General features: G+C 38.0%; 1 protein-coding gene across 2 annotated transcripts; it reads right to left on the bottom strand.

Annotated features, from left to right (window-relative positions):
- Nucleotides 1-5700: 5700 nt before the first annotated feature.
- On the bottom strand, nt 5701-18980 carry usp5 (ubiquitin specific peptidase 5 (isopeptidase T)). Of its 2 annotated transcripts, none has more exons than XM_062992729.1 (20): nt 18765-18980; nt 17613-17747; nt 16891-16957; nt 16639-16766; nt 14983-15128; nt 14278-14462; nt 14002-14096; nt 13327-13520; nt 12409-12480; nt 11940-12030; nt 11714-11839; nt 11477-11630; nt 11203-11377; nt 10770-10858; nt 9745-9930; nt 8379-8522; nt 8152-8294; nt 7131-7281; nt 6373-6457; nt 5701-6275 (listed from the first exon to the last, which is right to left on the bottom strand). In XM_062992729.1, the coding sequence occupies exons 1-20, from the start codon at nt 18870-18872 to the stop codon at nt 6182-6184; spliced, it is 2568 nt and encodes an 855-aa protein (XP_062848799.1). In that variant the 5' UTR covers nt 18873-18980; the 3' UTR covers nt 5701-6181. The 2 variants fall into 2 exon arrangements, with proteins under 2 accessions (XP_062848799.1, XP_062848800.1); XM_062992730.1 differs by having other exon boundaries at nt 9802-9930.
- Nucleotides 18981-19483: the final 503 nt, after the last annotated feature.

The following is a 19483-nucleotide window of genomic DNA, read 5'->3' as shown; positions in this document are numbered from 1 at the left end:
CTTATAAAATATGTGTGCAGGCCGCTCAGGTGGCGCAGTGGTAAAAACACACGCTGGAACCAGAGCTGGGATCTTGAATACATCGTATCGAATCTCAGCTCTGAAAAAAGGGGAGAAAATGCAAAAACAAAAAATATATATATAAAAAATCTGTGTGCTACACCACTGTTTGCATCTACTAATTCAGCACTTTGAGCCACCTTTGCTAAATTAACACTTTGAAGTCTTCTCCTATAATGCTCAATGGAACTGTAAAACAAATAGAAAGGGATCTGAGACAATTCACACTCGTTCCAGTTTTTTTTTTTTCTTATCAGATAACTAGGATGACCATGTCAAAACCTTGCTTCTGTGGTCAATGAATCAGTTTTTTGTTGATTTTAGGGTGTTTGATCTTTGCTGTGCTTAAGAATACAACCATAAGTCTATGACCAAGTTTCCAGCTTCCATGCAGGTTTGGTATTTAGTTGTTGATCTAATATCTGTAAGTACTTGATAGGGTCAATCATACCATGTATCCGAACAAGCTGTCCAAAGACTTTGGAGAAAAACAGCTCCACAGGATCAGATATCTGCTATCATGCTTTAAAGTAGGGGTGTGGTACTTTTCAGCATGGCTATCTTGTATGCCAGCAGTTTCCCAGCTGTGATTGTTTAGTCACTCAAAACCATCCTTCTAACTGTCTGTGTAATTTATATAACCATGCATCCCTCCAAGGCAGATTCTACAAACCACCAGTTGCTTATTACAAGTTCTTATTCGTTGGACTGACAGTGGCGCCTTCAACTGTTTACCTGTTTTTGAACCATTTCCTGATTTGTGCAACTCAACACGTTTTTGTTGCACATCGTTGTATGTATTTAATATTTACAGAGGGTACTGTACATGGACACCTGGCCATAAACCTGTTGGACATCCACAATTTACTATTTTAAATATTTAAAAAAGTTATTATTTTTATAAATTGTATTATGCATCTTTAATAAAGGTACTAATAATTCTGGAGCTGACTGTAGGTTTTATATAGAATAAAAGAAAGCTTAGGATTAAAAATGGCATCATACGTTGACTGCATCATATTTCCACTCACCCATCGTAATCCAAAAGCAGGTTTTTGACATACCCATGTCGACTAAGTCCTCTCCAAATCCTGAGAAAAGAGCACAATGTTTTTTTGATACATAATTATAGTATTATTTTATAAGTATTATCTTGCTAATAACTCTGGCTAATTAAAAAGTTACTTAAGCAAATTGAACACAACCAGACATGATTGGAATCAGTCCTGCAGAATTTAGATCTCACTTGTCTAGCAGTTATCATTATTAGTCATTGCTAAGTACAGACTTTATACCAAGAGTTAAACATGTTTTTGTTTATTATATTGTGTGGGTGTTTTGCTGCATCAGGAGTTGGGCAACTTTCCGTAATCATGGAAACTATAAATTCCATTCTCTTTGAGAAAATTATAGTGGAAAATGTAAAGTCAGCTGTACATGAGCTGAAAATGAGGGGCAATTGGTATTACATTGCAAAACAATGTGGCAACACACAAACGTAAGTCTATAGCCGAGTGACAATTTGGCACAATTGTTTTCCGCAGCAATGTTATAGTTATATCAAATTATACAAAGTATTTAACTGCAGTATTTGCTGCTTATTAAACAGGTTACCCCAAAATACAGTGTTGATAAAAGAAACCAAATACAGTTTGAAATTAAATGACATTAAAGGCATAATCACAGCAAATACTGATTTTTTTACTGTTTACTGCTTGTATTATATATATTATATACAGTATCTTCAACATATTGTAAGTGTAAGATTGTGTACAGGACTGTATATTTCATTTCTAACCTAAACCCAACTTCATACAAATGCAAATCCGAGTGGCTTTTTAACCACAGAAGCAATTTCCGTGCATGCATATTTTGTTTCACAAACAAGAGCAGGTTACACCTTTTCCTACTGAGCATAAAATCAGCACATATTTTTACATTTTATATTATAATCAGTTAAATTACAAGCATTAAATAACTGTTTACACAGCGGCCTGTACAAACTAACTATACAATAGTGTCAAAATCATTATTAATAAAACTTATATGTTATATACTACTCATAATTTTATTTCTGTTCATTGCATTAAATAACACAGTGTTAAATAAAACTCTGCTGTATGTATTTATTTAAAAACATTAATGAAACATTTAACCAAAGTACTGTTTTTAATTGTTTTGTTACTTCTTTATCATTTACAACTACACTTGTTAATGATCCATTCCTGATCATAATGAGCAAGTTTATTACTTCTATAGTATCTATATAAATGCTGCAATATCATTAAACATATCCTAATTGTAGGTCAGTAATGCAGTTCATATCATTTTATTGTTAAAATTAATGTTAAAATTAATTGAAATTAGTAAAATGTGAAAAGTAAGCAGCAGTTTATCAGTTGGAATACATATTTTAGTTTTCTTTATATTTGCATGCTGTAGTCTTTTTATTAGGTTTAAGTAATAATTCAGATCGAGATTTTCAAGCTGCCAGACTCGCTTTATTTCTTACTTTATAATTTAATAATAACAATTTACACTAAAACAACTGGGTCATATATATTACCTACAAAATAATTGTATTAATGAAGTAAATATTTGGTTAAATAAAGTAGTCAAATCTTTTGTCAGTAATAATCTTATGCCAAATTTATTATATAAAAAAAGCATGTTTAGATGATTGACAACAGCATTTTTAGAGGCACTCCACAAAAATGTTTTCATTTCATTTTCAGCATTTATTTTAACTGCTTTATTTTGGTCACAGTTACTGTTATTCAAGAAACCTTTTGACCACCCCTTCTAAATGATATTGCTTTACAATTATTTACACACCTCATAAGCTTTGTATCATTTTGTATGCTGGGTAGAAAATAAAAAAAACTATTATAAATAAATTATATAATATAAATGATAAATATAAATAAATAAATAAATACAATAAATTTTATGAATTCAACTAGAAAATAAAACTTAATAAACTTCAGTAAAATTTGTCACTTTCATTTGGAAACAGATTTGCTTCATTTTTACGTTATTCCTCGGAGAGGGTGCATTTAATTTTTTTTTTTTTAATAAATAAGCACTGAAATAAATACCTTTGGCAGGAAGGAGGATTTACGTTCAACATTTCTCTACATGTATTTGGCACATGCTTTACATTAGAATGTAATAACTGGCAGTGAAGAGCCTTGTTTAATGCCCCAAAAGTTACAGCTTATATGAATGTGTCTAACAAAAACATTTGAATGTTTGCATAATATTTAGAATGCTATAAATGAAAAGAATGTGTAATTTGTGTATATTACCCCATTAGAAAATGTGTGTGCAACAATATTAAAGACTAATGGAACAAAAGTGTATAACAATGTTATAAAATAAACATAAAAATAGGACCACATAATGTATAATATAGTCGTATTGAAAATACTTACAGCAGGTTGATCTCTGGCGTGCGTTCACTAATGTGTCAGTACTTAAGTAGGTTAATGTAAGTTTGGTGAGCAGATGTGCTCCTGTGCAGTAAGGTACAAGAGCAGAAGTCAGAATGAACAGGAAGAGAAAGAATAGAGAGCATAAAACAGGAAAAAATATGAAGTGGTTTGCAGTTTATGGGAAAAAAGCATGATGCACTTAAACATGGGTAAGATTTTATATAATGGTGTTGTTTATCAGACCATGTTCACATGACTTATTTCTCCAAAGTTTCAATCACGGATTAGAAAATGAAGCTCTGAGACTCATGACTGCATCAGTACAACCATGTTCCGGTTACATTTAATAGCACTAAATGGCACATATAAGCACTTCCTGAGCACTAATATAAACATATAACATAAAATATAGATATTTTCTTCCTCTGCTCTTGTAAGTGATGATTTGTTGTCCTTCGGCAAAGGCTTAATCATGGAACTCTTCCATTAAGTTCCTTTAGGTTTTATACTATACCTTAATTACAGTTTAATCTTTAATGTTACCTTCAGTCTCAGAGAGTGACTTTTTTAATCAGCTGGTATTACAATAACCAAGAGGGACAGTCTAACTTAAGCAGTGTGGCTCCAATGTAATATTTTCTATACTTTATGAGGCATGTTTACTGTCTTTAAAATAATCTTAGCTTTCTGGAAGCAAGGTGAAACAAATAATTTAGTTATTTGGCCAATAACCAAGAGTACATTAGAGGCTAAAACCCAATAACACTGTACATACTATCCAGCATGGTTGGACAAAATAATGCATTGTGACTGTTTCACTGCCAGTGGAACTGATGCATTGCAGAAAGTAAACAAAATAATGAACATTACTTCATGAAATTTGAACTGGAACTGGGTGTGAAAGGAGCTTGAAAGGATCTGCTATGAAGTATGAGATAAACCGCCTAAATCAAAGTGTACAAAGCCTAAAAAGAGATATCAAAGTGCACTTGCCAGTGTAATTTCTGCATTAAAAAAAAGAGTCTGAATACATTGGTAAATAAGAAATTTCAGTCTCTGTTTCATTACAGGTGATAAGTGTAGACTGATGAGTAGGGCCCTACTAAATTATAAAAAAGAGCCTAATTTCATGGACCTTGTTTTTTTAAAAATCACAGATTTCACAGATTTTCAAAGAAAAGTGTCACCTTTTATGTCAGCCATTAAATAGCACTCATAAATCGAATGATAGAATAAATGGAAGCTACAATACACAGCACAGCCTACCTTAATGGTTGAATGTAAAACATTCAGCAACGATTCAAGGTGAAAATTCTCGTCCGTGTTTTGACATGCCGCCCTCTGCATCCACAGAATTGGTTGGGAATTTTCCAAACTCAGTTACCAGTCGTGTTTTCGACATCTTGGACATTTAGACTAAGCGATTGCTAACTGAATTGCTGTAGGATTGGTAGGACAGCCTCATAATGCAAATTAACCAGTAAATGTGAGACACTTGAATGCTACGCAATTGAAAAATTTTAAATCGCTAAGCACAAACCTTACATTTTGAATTTCACAGCAAATTGCGTAGTACACTTCACGGTTCGTGGCGCGATATCCACCGCTGTGAATTAGACAGAGCCTTACTGATGAGTTAAAATGGCAATGATTTCCAGTCAAAATCACAACAGAAAGTGTGCAAATTGCACTCAGGTGGTGCAGCGGCATATTCCGCTAGCACACCAGCGCCGATATTCTGAACACCCCGGTTCCAATCTCAGCTCTGCTACCGTTCGGCTGGGAGCCATCTAGCAGGCACAATTGGCAGTGCCTGCAACAGACACAAAATTGGCCACTGTGTCTGCTGGGTAGGGTAATGACCGGACTGTGCAAGGACCCTGGTTAGTGATAGAGGCGTCTCTGCAGAAATACGGGCGTAAAGAAGGGGTCTGATAGGACTGCGCATATGCCAGTGGGTAGGTGAGCAGCAATATACCCTCCTCAAACGCAATCAGGGATCCACAGCAGTGTAAGACAAATTGAATACACTAAATCGTGAGAAAAAAGGAAGATGCATAAATAAAATAGAAAAAGTGTGCAAATAAAAAGTCATGGTAGAATACTCTCTAAATCCAGTGTACATATCCATTATGATTGTATGTAAACTTTCATCTGTAAAAGCAACTCCAGAATTTTGTTTAATGACTCTACACAAACTCAAAGGCAAAGAGACACAGCTTTTATTTATTTTAAGCAGAAAGAACAAAATTTATTTCCCCAAAAAAGGAGAAAAAACATCCCTTAGCTATCAGGCTGGCATTATATGACAGAACAGCTAGCTTGGTTTTGCTTTTTTATTGTCGTTTTACTCTCCAGTATTTAACATTGACTTATTGTGTGATGCAGGTTTGGGAACACACAAAAGAGCAGGAGGGTAAAGCCTGGCTGTATAGAAGCAAGGACCTCACCATAACCACTACTAAACCACAGGAAGGAGACAGAGGGTGATATTAGTGAGCTGAGGTGTTCCAATGCAGGTCACGGTGCTACCAGCTACTATCCTCCTCTGTCTGGCAGTGGGTGATTGCAGAGGCAAGAAGTGCTTGGATTGATCAAACAAACAAAAATCTGTGTCAGTTCAGAAGCTGGTGTATGCCCCTCTCCCTCAGCAGCTAAGACTGGGTGTGCATGTGGTGCTGTGTTTTCTATTCTGCCACTCTCCTGTAGAAGTACAGGTAGCCCAGGTCCTTCGGGGGTTTCTCAGAGGCACACACTTTTTGATCGTTAAAGATTACCCATCTGTAAAAGAGACAAATATTGACAGGTGAACTTGCTGACTTCCAAAAAAAAACATATATTTTACTATCAGACAGTAAAATGATTAGGCTTTACTCACTGTTGGTCCTTTTTGATGTGGCAGACATAGTGACCACACATTGTGCTTGTGCCCATGTGACTGACAAAAGCAAACAGCTCATATTCTGCAACACAGAACCAACAATCAGATTATCAGACTGATATTTGGTGATCATCTAGAACAGGGTTTTACAAACTTTTTTTTAAGTGACCCATGTTATGTTCCATGCAGCAAAAACAATGCATCTTACTTTCTCTGTTTTGCTCTGTAAAATCTGGTCCCACTGTGGTTTACCAGATGTAACATAAAGTCCCCACAAGGGGGCAACACATACAAGTTCATTTCAAGTTTCTGTGCTGTTAAAATCAGTTTATTTAACTATTATTATTATTTTTCACTGTGACCCATTTTTGGCTCCCTGATCTAGAGGACCTAAACCAAGAGAGTAAAATTGTGTCTCCTCAACTCCGAATTGGATTTATGATGTCATAATAACATGACTACATAAACCATCATCAGTTTAAAAATAGCTTAAGTTTAGTACAGAAATTACTATGGTGATTATGGTGCTCAGACAGACAGAACTGAAGACAAATTTCAGTATTGCAAATGCAAGAGCAAGGTCTTCATTTTTATATAAAATATATTATTTAAACCCATGGTGGCGTGAAGCTCACATGTCTGACTTGTGCTTCATGCTGGCTGGTACCAGGGTTAACGTCTAAGAGCAACATTTGCTAATTCACAGTGTAAACACATAAATAAGCCTTCACTGTCAAATACAAATCCACACTCACTTCCTGCTCCATCCCGGACACGTGGTCCAGGTGGTGGGTCGCGGCTGGCCTCACTGGCGCCCTCGGAGCGCCCGCCTTCTGACACCTCCATAGACTCCAAATCGTCCAGGTGAGAAAAGATCCAGTCCACTGCCCGCTCCAGAATGTTACTCTGCACATACACAGAATAATACATGTTTACTCAAGAAATAAAGATCTATTATATAAAAATAGCAAGAAATGACAGCAATCAAGTGTGCCAAGTCAGCTAACAAAATCACTTGTTGTTTTCTTTGTAAATTATTATGTATATAAACATAAACTACAAACACTTCCTAAATCAATTTGATTAAAGCCAGTTGAGGTTGTCTATTGTTCGTGCTATTATGAATAGTCTAGAAATATCCATGGAACATTATGGAACTGTTGCATCAATTTCATCAAAGCAAGTTTATGATCATTCTGAGAAATCAAAGACTGAATACAACAGGTCCAGGCTGAACCGCTTGTTTTTACATCCTTCCTAACCTTGTGAACTAAAGTGAACACACCCTTAGGACACCTGCATTTCTCAAACGCAAACATGGCAGACGTCTGTGCTAAATAGTAAAACTGCTTCTAGCCAAATGCACAGTTTAAAAAAAATAGAGGACTGGAAACAATAGGTTTGTTTATTCTAGTGCAAAATAGAGAAAATGCAGCAATTAGTAACAACAACTAATAAAAATATATTATTTGGTCTAAAACGCTAGCCAACTAGACATCTGGGTTCGAATCTCAGCCTCAGGCTGTCCCCCATCAGCCATCCAGGCATCTACACAGACATAATTGGCTATGTCTGAGTGGAGGAGATGGCTGAAGCCCTGCAATGTATTGCCGCCTTGTCCTGGGTGTTCCCGTCCTGCACACATTATTTCCTGGTGTAACTGGACCCGCTGTGACCCTGACCAGGATATAACGGTTGATAAAAATGAAATGAAATTTATACATAGGATGTCACAGTAGGTTTGAAACTGCTTTTTCTTGTGATGACCATTCTTACTGTAGCTTTGAGAGCACGTGTGGCTTGATCTCTACTGAATCCCATGGAAACTATGGTGGCCAGATGTTCCTCAGACAGGCTTTCTGTCGGTGTGGTTCCAGGGGCGGAACTCGAGCCAGGCAACACCAGCGGGGCAGAGAAATCTGCATAAAGATTCAGAACAGCTTAGATTGTCAGTAAAAACAAAGGGATGATTTATAATCTTCTTTTTCAAAAGAAGTGTTTACCTGGATCATCCATGTGGCTCATCACCCAGTTCATGGCAGCATCAATGCCAGTGTTCCCAGTAAAATATACAGCCTTTCTGCAAGCCTCAAGAGGAAAACCCATCTCACACAGCTGAGACACGGTGGACTCGTCCAACACTGGAGCTGGGAAAAGGACAGAAAGATGTGTCTCAGTGCAATTTTGCAATAAGTCTAATGAGACATGATACACTAGCGCAATTAAAGTAATGAATAAACAGAATATAACCAATATGGGTAAATAAATATTTAAATAAAATGTATGTAATACATAACTGACTTTGATCGCCCAAAATAAACAAAATTCTCAAGAGACTTATGTTCGAAAATATTATGAGGATAGTGTTTGAGACAAACACACACCAGCAACTTTATTAGGTTCGCCTACCAGTTACTTGCATTCATTTACCATTTTATGAGCTACAACTACTATATAGATGCACTTACTGGTTATACAATTACTTACTGTAACCTATCTGTTGCTCTGTTCACTGTGGATGGAAATTCCTTTGAATTTGGTTGATGGCCCATTAACAGCACTGCAATGATGCTAATATGGCACAACAGTGTAGGTCGTACTGATATTTAGTTTATCAGAAACAGAAGTGTTGTTGGAAGTTTAAACTCATCACTGTTAATGAGGCAAACAGAAAAGCACTGCAACAATCTGTGTGGAGCTATTGCAATGTTTTTTTACAATTTTATTTATGCTCCTTTTTCTCCAAATTTAGCATTGCCAATTAGTCTTTCACTGGTGGGAACCCTGATCTCGTCCGAGAAGGGTATATTTGCCTGACACATGCTCCCTTTGACCCAATCTTATTAGCCCCTACTTTGGTGGATTCACACAGAAGGCCAGTCTCGCACACGGAGAGTCACATACTGTACAGAAGTGGAGGAACACAAAGATCAGACACCTCAGGATACTAACCAGGGTCCCTACACGACATTGAAGACCCCACCCTTTTTTTAAGTCCTGTCTTTTCCCACCCAGACCAGTGGACAATTTTGTGTTCTGCAGGCGCCCAGCCGACCGGTAGCAGAGCTGAGATTCAAACTCGGAGAGTTCAGAATCCCAGCGCTGGTGTGCTAGCAGAATATCCCACTGCACCACCTGCGCGAGTTATTGCTATTTTACATCGGATTGGCTTATCTGTTCTAAAATAATAAATAAATGAACGTACATGATAGGTGTACCTAATAAAGTGCTTGGTGGGTGTATGAATATCAAAACATTAAATGCAACATAAAAAGACAAAAGGAAGAATGAAAGAAGACAGGGTGGATGAAAACGTGAGAAACACATAGCAGGGTGAGAAAGAAGGAAAGAAGGGAAAGACAGACTGACACAGCAGTGGGGAGTAGAGCGAGTCATCCTCCTCGTTGCCATGGGAACCCAGGATACCTTTGACCTCCACATCTGGGGTTACAAGAGGGGGTGGGGCCACCTCTGGAAGAAGCTCCTCTCCAGGCTGCTGTCCTGTGGCGCGGAGCTCGCTCAGATCCAGTGTATCAGGGACGTCAATGCTAACATCTAATAAAAAGCACATCACATTGGTCAACCGCTTTTTAAAACAGGAAACTAAATACACGTATTTAATAAATTTATATACGAGCACTAATCAAGAATGGCATCACATGCTTTTAGATCTGAGCATGTTGTGGTGATGCCCGATGGTTTGACACAGTGCAGATTGGGTCAATGGATTTGTGCTGTTCCAGCCAAATTCTTCCCCCAACATCTGCATTTCGCAAGAAAAATCAATAGTAATTAGTCTGGATGACTTTCCAGTTTTCAAAATGTCCAGTTTCGGTAAGCCTGTGCCCACTGTAGCCATACATTCCTGTTCATGACTGTCAGGGGTAGAAGCTGATTCCTCTGCTTTTGCTGGTGTGGCCTGTCCACCAAAAGATTTGATGTGCTGTGCATTTTGAGAGGCTCACTGTGGCTGGAAAAAGTCATCATAGCCAGCTTCCAGTCAGCTTCAACCTCATACCTTTCTAACCTCTATTGTTAACAAGGCATTTTTATATGCAGCACTGCCACTTACTAGATGTCTTTGTACTTTGACCATTCTGTTTAAACTCAGACTGCTGTGTATTCAACCCCTTCTTAAACAAGCCCACTAAAACATGCACTGGTCAAAGTCACCCAGAGCACATTTTCCAGCATTCTGATTTTTGATGTGTCAGAGCTCTCAACCTGTGTTTGTATGATTTTATACACTGTGCATTTTAGTCACATGACTGGAAAATTACATAAATGTGGACAGGTATTTCCAATAAAGAGACCAATGTTCTGAATCTACATGTTCAATAATTTATTGATGTAAAATGCATAATAGTAAATATTTTAAAAAGTCTAATAATTACCCAGTTTTTTAGGGACCCAGTCCAGCCCAAAGGTAAATTTCTTGATTTGTATTACAAGGTAGTCGGGGAATGAAGCAAAGCGTGTGGCCCTGAAACAGAGGAGAGGAGACAGTGAGTGTGATTAACTATATAAAAAACTGGCAAAAATACAAATAGTTTTAGTAATAATATAATCAATGCATGTTTGTATGTGTTTTGTTTTTAATGCCATGTTTGCCTTTTGGGCCATGTTCATGGCAGGACAGGCTGTGAGATGTCTTTTATTTGCTTATTCTTCTATTTAAGAAAGTTGTGTCTATTGTCTATGTATGTCCATTAAATATAATCAATGCACAGATTCAAGTCAGGAATAATCACTGACCATTAATGCAACTCAAGATCAAAGTAAATAGTGACAAATAATGTGAAAAATGAAGGTGTGCTTTATGCTTACTTGGTGGCAGTGGTCTTGCTCTGCACTGCAGAGCTCCAGAAATCTGTCAGCGTCTCTGGCTCACTGAGAGCCTCCAGACAAACAGTAAATGGGATTCGAGCTCGAGGAGCAGCAGGGGGAGTGGTTCCTGATGCCTCCGCCTCTTCCCGCAGACGCTCAGCTTCCTGCAACTCCTCTGATTAACGTGAAATAAATAAACAAGGGTTAATAGTCATTGCATTATATTTATCTCTTGTCTTTTGGCCAATACATTTTCTGTGTTTCTATCTTTTACCTGTGTTGGTGGCCTGGTCCATAGGCACAGGCAGCTGAACTATGTAGTCCACCCGCTGTGTGTACTTGGCTTTCTGAGATTGCTGGCATACAATTCTTTCCTCCACCAGGAAGCGGAATGCTTCAGACGGGTTTGAGCCGGATCTGCAGTTTCTCTGTGGCAAACAACAAGAGATTAAATGAATGAGAACAAAAAGCTAAGTGCAAAGGAAATGAGGTAGGAAAGAAAATGCATTACCTCCACCATGTTAACAAAGTGAAGAAAAAACTCTTGAGCGTCTTGTTGCCGATTGGTGGAAAACTCTGGATGGCCCCGTCCAACAAGGGCTTTGAACATGCGTGGTGCAATGCCAATCTGATCTCCCTGAGAGAGAAAAAATGTCATTAATAAAAAACATAGCCCAACATGCTGATTCAGTCAGTTCTTGTCTTTGTGTGTGCATTATTCATTAGTCACATCCTACCCGAGGTTCAGAGGAGGTATTAGGGTCATCGGCAGGGTCTGGAGCGGGCTTTGAGTATTCCCCAGACAGCAAGCCATACCCCAGTTTAGCTCTGCCAAAGAAAGTGAGATTGGAAACAAGCTTCATTACTAAATTCAGCTTAAGCTTTATTACTATCCAGCGACATCTGCTGGAAAATTAAAGTATTGCTGCAACTTAGAGGGAACAGTAACAAAAATGCTGGGCGATCAAAATACACGAGCCAACTGCGGCTGAGATCCAGGGTTCGAATCTTAGTGGTGCTGTTGGCCAGTCAGGCATCTACACAGACATGACTGGCCATGTCTGGGGATTAGGGGTGCAACCCTCTTTATTTCTCCCATGTCCGGTTGTGTACACACATAAAAAGGCAAAAAAACATGGACAGTTTAGGTATACTATAGGCAGCTGGTGTTTCTTTTTAAAATGTATGAATCATAAAGATACTCACACTTGCGTTTTAAAGTCCTGGGTGGGATCACCTGGTGCTTCATCCAAAATCTTGTCAATGTTGGAGACATACCTTTTAAGATACAGAGAAAAACAACTATTCTTAGTATTATATTCAATCCAATCATATGCTGGAATTAAAATGCTAAATGCTCTTAAAAGTCCTTCTAAACATGAATATTTTATTATCAGGATTCATCTGCATGCACAGACTGGCCAACTTACAGAGCGGAAGCTAAAATTTTAATTACAAATCTCATTTGGAGTCTTTTTATAATGACCAACATTTATCTGAAATCATATAAAATAAAATCTTCTTACAAAAGCTGTTTTTTACAGTGTCATATCTTAAAGGTTTAGAAGATGAAAAAAAGTCATTTTAATGAGCAAATACAATTTCTAATAGTTTCTGCTTATATTGCTAAAATATTCTATCACCTTTTAAGCTTTAGAATGCAAAATATCTTAATTAATTTCATTTCAATACATTTATTAATGTTATACAGTAAGATTTTTATTTTTCTTTGGCTGCTCCACAGTGGATTATACTGATCCACATAGCTGATTTGGAACAGTTTTTAAACCAGATACCCTTCCTTACACAACCTTTCTTATTTTTATCTGGGCTCGGAACCAGGACTGAGAATGCACAGACAAGTGCATCTCTCATATCCCCCTTCCCTGCGAAATAGCCAATATTTATTAAAATGCATTAAATACAAATATCAGAGCTGTATACAAAAAAAAAACAATAGCAGTAAGACAATTTCTTATTCTGCCCTGCCTGCCTTTGACATGAATCAAGTGTTTATGATTTAATTAAATAAGAGCAGAATTAAGTAGAGATCTGCCAGACATACTGTGAGCAACAGGGTTTACGTAGTGCTAAACAATGACACACAGACTGAAGGGTACTAACTTTTCCTGGAAGTCAGGGATGGTGAAGAGCACTTGCATGACCGAGTTGAGGTAGCAGCTGTTGCCCAGGTTCTTCATGCCCGTCAGTCCAGGGCCCCAGAGAGGCCTCAGTGTGGTACCTGACTCCTGGATCACCTCCCACTCACCTACACGCTGGTTTACTGCAATTTCCAATTCAGTCATGGTGTGCTCTGTCTGCAAAGGTAAATGTTGGTGCTATGACACATTTGATTTTGTTTGGGGTTTTTGCAATATACACTATATGGACAAAAGTATGTGAACACATCCTAATTATTAAGTTTTATTGTTTCAGTTGTTGTTAACAGGTGTATAACAAAAATCATATCAAATAAATGGTATGATTTAAACTTTGTGGCAACAGTTTGGGGAAAGCCTTTTTGTTCCAGCATGATTGAGCCCCTGTGCACAAAGCAAGGTCCAGAATGGCATGGTTTGACAGGTTTTGCTGCACAGAGCCCTGACCTCAACCCCATTAAACAACTGGGATTAATATGTAACGTCAGTCCAACATCAGTGCCTTGGAATGGGATGTCCAACAATCTTATGGTCAGGTGTCCACATACTTTTGCAAACATCCTTGATCAGGGGAAAGTGGACTCACAATCAGGAAGTGGAATAAAAAGTGGAAAAATCTGTGACACTGGCACTTGCTCACCTTCTCCATGGTCATCATATCAATTCCAAAGTGGGTGAGGTGCTCTGCCAGCTTTGGGTCCAACACCATGTCATCTTCATCATATGAGTACACATCTAAAAAAAAATGCATAATACAAACAGATGTATAAAGATATAGTCTAAACTACTTTTTAGAAATTAAATGAAAGTTGGTAACTTTGTTGATAGCCAAATTTTGTTTATAGACTACAGCTAGTTTTACAAGCTGAAACATTGATGTAAACGCTCAAGCTGACCCTAATTTAAACTGTCTTACCAGCTCCGTCTGGAGTGATGGTGCCTAACTTGACGGCGAGAGGGTAGCCGGTCTCCTGGAAGTGCTGAAGAGCGTGGTTATTGCCTCCTGAACCATCGAAATATCTCCGCCCACACAGCACCTTGCCATCTGTCAAGTTCATCCACAGGTTCTCCTGTAGGTCACACACCTCACACCTCCACCCACTGACCAACACCACAGAAATCAATTCATTTATTTAGTGGCTGGATAAAGTACACATAGGTGGAAACTTCTACTTAAAAGTGTCCAGTGTAGTTTTTGACATAGGATAAACTAGATCCCATGAGAGGATTTTGTGAACACAAAGAACATGACCAATCTTTTGTTCTCCCTGGATTTCTCCCCCTTTATCTCCCAATCGAGTCATTTCCGATTCCCAATTGTTAAGCCGCTGCAGCTTGCACAACCATCAATCTAATCCTTCTGATCATGGACAGCCAGATCACTGTACATCCCATTTAATAGGTGATATGTATCTACAGCCGATACTTATCGCCTGCCAGTGTTTGGTTCCCACACGGCAACCCTGTGCGACCCTGCCTCAATCAAATATGGCCAATTGTGTTTGTGTGGATGCCCTAGCAAGTTAGACCTCTGTGCCGCCCGAGTGCCCTCATCTACCAATTTTTAGACATAAATATATGTTAAGTTAGTGTGTATGTGTGTGTTTGTGTGTGTGAGTACCTGGGAGGAATTTTGATGCCGTTGTCGAGCTGTTTGAGTTCAGCAGCATGTTTGGATTCCTGTCTCACTTCTCCATCCCACTGCTGAACCTGCAGAGCATGTGAAACCGAGTCTGCAGCCAGAAACCCTGCCATCGATAGCGATACCTGCACACAAACATGAACAGAATTGTGTTTGATTTGTAACAGTACATGTACACTAATATTTCTCATAGGTTGTACTTAATAAGTACATAATAAGGTCATTAATAAGGAGAATGGCAAATATTTGCCTTAAAAATAATGTTAATCCTTGTTGAAATACTCTTTTCTGTCAGTATTTGTTTAGACAGGGAGAGTGCAATTCGAACCTCATGGCTACAGTCCAACCTGCAGTGATCATCCTGACAGAGGGCACTTTAAAATGTGGGCTGTACTTTAAAACAACCAATGGGCCACCTTATAAACACATTTTAAGTATTATAAGGCACAGAGAATATTAAATTGTACTTTTAGGTTTTGAAATTTAAATTAAAGGTGTGTTCCAAGTGGCTGCTTTGAGGTTTCCCCTCTGGGAACTGGATAGGGGTTAGGGTGAATTAGAACGCAGCCCACGACACACATTCAGTATCACTGCTTTGACAACAATGTAAACTTCTGCCAGCATTTAGTGGAGCACTGTGGGATTTGCATGCCTTTTATGACTGCTGAAACCAGCGGTGAATTACGGTTCTGCTTCACCTTAATTCTGTAACAGATTCTGCTAATGGAGGGTTGCAGAACACAAAATAATGCATTGTGTGGTTATTTTTGGGGTCATGATACATTTGGGAAGTTTCCCAGCTATCCTGTAAAATGGCATCACTTCCTGACAGTGAGCTTTAATGTGTGAACGCTGTTCTCTTTGTCAGTTCGTGACACTAATATAACTATAATAATTTATTTATCATTTAGTAATTCAGTAATTTGCCCCTACAACTCTGGGAACCTACTATTTGGCCTCTTAAGAACTTTGTTAGTTGCTTCATAACAGTGCTAATTAACTGGTAATAAGCAGTCAACTTAATAGAACAGCTGTTTGTTTGTTTGTTTTTATGACGCCATGTAACTTTTATGATATTCATGGCAGAAATCGGTGTTTAATGCTAGTTATATTGGTCTTGTATTATATATATGTTTTCAGTCTTATATTATTAAGGAATTGAGTGTGAGAGTTTCTTTTAAATTACTAAGCATTTGTAGTCTTTTTTTTTTACTGTAGTACTTTGGGCATTCGTTCAGGATTTGGTCACTTTCTGTTGCTCTGTCCACCCACTATTTAACCACTAACACAGAAGCACATCATGACATAAATATTGTCTAATGATTAAATACATAATCAGTCCATTTACCCGGACGTTACGATATTCAAAAGTCATTACATAATTTATTTTTTATGACTGCTTAATACTAGTTAGGTTTGCAATTGGTCCAGTTTCCCCGGAATCACTGGGTAAAAATAAGTCAGAATTCTCCTGAATCACTGGGCACTATTCCACAGACATATTATCACTGCTGAGGGATCTGAACCCTGGTTTCCAGCAGTAGTGGGCTATTATTACTTTTAATGATAAGTAATAATAAGTAATGATAAGTAATTACATCCTTTAGCGCCATAAATTTGCTAATCCGATCTTACTCGCTCTCTCACTACGTCAGGCATAGTGGCCAGGTCCTCTGATGTCACCCTCTGTTTGTCTGGGAAAATGACAACACTGACTTCTTCGTCATACTGCTCCTGCTCAACATCAAATCCACCTTCAATTCCTGAGACACAAAACATGAGCACAGTGCACTGTTTTAAGTTTGTCAAGGTTTGTTAACTGGTTTATGAAAATACAATTTTGACTTTAGCTGTATACTAGCAACATGGCGTCATGTTTGGTATTACCTATGGCCAGCCGAGTGGGTTTCTTCTTTGGTGGATCCCCTGAACCTGTGCTGCCATCTTCCTCTTTCTGAAGAGGTAAATAGGTATAGGTAAATATCTATACAAAAGAAAAGGTGTAATGTATAATAAGACACATTTCTAACAAATCATTTTTGATTTGGTACTGGTATGCTAATGTGCCATTCTTACAACGGTCATAAATGCTGCATTTAAAGTAATGAAATCCTTATTGTTTCCCTTTTTCCAGTCATCTGCAATACCCTTATTGCAATTCCCTTGCTGCTTACACCTCCGCTGTGCCCCCTCAGACATGTGTAGCAGTCAGCCTCTTCTTTTCACCTGCCAGCGCAGATTCCCACACAAAGCCACAAATGCAGAGTCACACTACGCTTTTTATGAATCATCCACTATTCATACCGGTGCCTCAACCAGACATCAGAGGTTGCGTTATTGCAGTGTTAAGGACACCCAATGGAAAATATTAAAAGCCTGTTGGATGCCTGGCCAGGTTAATAGCAACTACTGAGATTTGAACTCAAAAGCTCAAGCTTTCCACTGTGGTGGGCTAGACTTTTTAGATCGCTGCTGTCTGATCGAGGCACCGATACGCACCAGCGGTTCAATTCAGAATGTGGCTACACCCGTACACTTTCTGAAACCTACCTGGAAACACTGGAGATATTTGATCCAAAAAACTGTAATACACAAACCTATACAGTTACCTGAGTATGAGGCTTGAGAGTGCGCTTGATATGCAAGTAAGCTCTCTGGCCGGTCTTGGCATGATGACGTTCCACAAAACGACTTCCAAAACCCAAGAAACTGTTCATGCAAACATACAGGCCACCTTCACTCTCCTGAAACAAGAAGGGGATAAGGTGCTGTCAGTATGATCACACTGCAGATAATAAGTTACTGAGTCTGGAGTATGGATTAAGTAAGTAAGTAAGTGCCAGCTAAGCTAGTATTAACCAAACACTGCAGTTGCTAAAATGTTGTCACACCACAATATCGTTATTATTGCAGTATTTTTTTATATTACACAAAAATGATTTATATAGGAAATAATATTTCTAGTTCTGTCTTAATTACGGTTTCAGGCATTCAGGGTTTTGAATGTATCTACCATGAATGGGGGGGGGGGGTTCAGAAACACACATTTTGAGGGGAAAACATAATTTCACAAAATAGTAATAAAAATAACTGTTGCAAGCAAAAGGCTTTAAACCCCAAGCATTAGCAATTTCCAATAAAAAAGTAACAAAACATGCTTTACTGAGAAAGTAGAGACTGTGCTCAGAGAACTTAGACCACTGAGAAAGTAGTGAGACTTGTCAGAACTGAGACTACTGAGAAAACACTAAAACTGTGTTTAGAAAACTAAGGCTACTAAGAAAGTAATGAGACTGCTCAGTGAAATGGCACTACCTAGAAAGTAATGAAACTGCTGAGAGCACTAGGACTGTGCAGACTGGTCATTACTCAGCTAACTGAATTAGCTAACCAAATTTAGCTATTAAAATGCTACTAGCATACATACTATCAACTTAAGTAGAAATATAAGTACATTATTTGAAGCAGGTTTTAATTTTAAAAAGCTGTAAATTGAAAGTCAGATAGCATGTTGAGATTTGGAAATTAGTTTATAACTAAATAATTCTAAACAAAGTACTGAATGATGCTAACAGAGCTAGCCGCTCTGCTAACTCACCTCAACATCAGTGTCAACATGATGCACTAGCAACAACTCAAAAACGGACAAATTAACTAACAGCTTTAAGCTAAATAAATATTTAATTTAAATACGTTTACGTGAGTAACATTACATAACAGAATTATATTGGTTAGTAGAGTATAAAACAATTGTCTCTCACCGGAGAAGCGAATGACAGGGCGCACTCGTCTTTATGAACCCGGTCTCCGGGCCTTGGAACCCGGATCGTGGATAAAACCGACATTAGAACCTCGCTTATATCTGCCATGTCTGCTTAACAAGCCGTGTGTCGTCTTGTTTTAATTCCAACACCACAACAGCCAACACAAAATGCCAATCTGCTCTGTCAGCGCTCAAACCCTTTTCTCTTTCTGTTTCTTTCAATGAACTGCTGCTGCTGCTGCCAGTGCCACCCAGTGGTGAGTCATATCAAACGTTGAGTCGGCTCTTAGAATCAGCTACGGCTCTATGAGTTAACTGTTTGAGTCGATTCTTTGCTCATTGAGTCGGCTCTATGATACGGCTATTTTAAGTCTACCTAAAGAGTCGTTTATACAAATAAATACAGTTTAAACAGAGGTTGGTCTTAAAATGTTTATAATTTATGCAAGTATAGGAAGATACACTTGTTTGTTAAAAAAACAAAACAAAACTTTTTTTATATGTTTATTGTGGCCTAAAAGTATGATACAAATCTTGTGTTTTGTATGTGTATGAAAAATTCTCACCTTTTAATATTTAATCCAAGAATAGTATGACGTAACTTCAAGACGTTTAATAAATGAATTAATGAATGAATTGATTGATTAATTAGTCAGCTTTATTACACACATTTTAATTTCAAGAATAGGGCTTGTTTAATGTACAATAGCACCTTAC

This window comes from Trichomycterus rosablanca, chromosome 3, assembly GCF_030014385.1.
Source record: "Trichomycterus rosablanca isolate fTriRos1 chromosome 3, fTriRos1.hap1, whole genome shotgun sequence".
NCBI lineage: Eukaryota > Metazoa > Chordata > Actinopteri > Siluriformes > Trichomycteridae > Trichomycterus > Trichomycterus rosablanca.
Note: the sequence above shows the minus strand (reverse complement) of the source record. Positions and strands in the feature narration are given on the sequence as shown.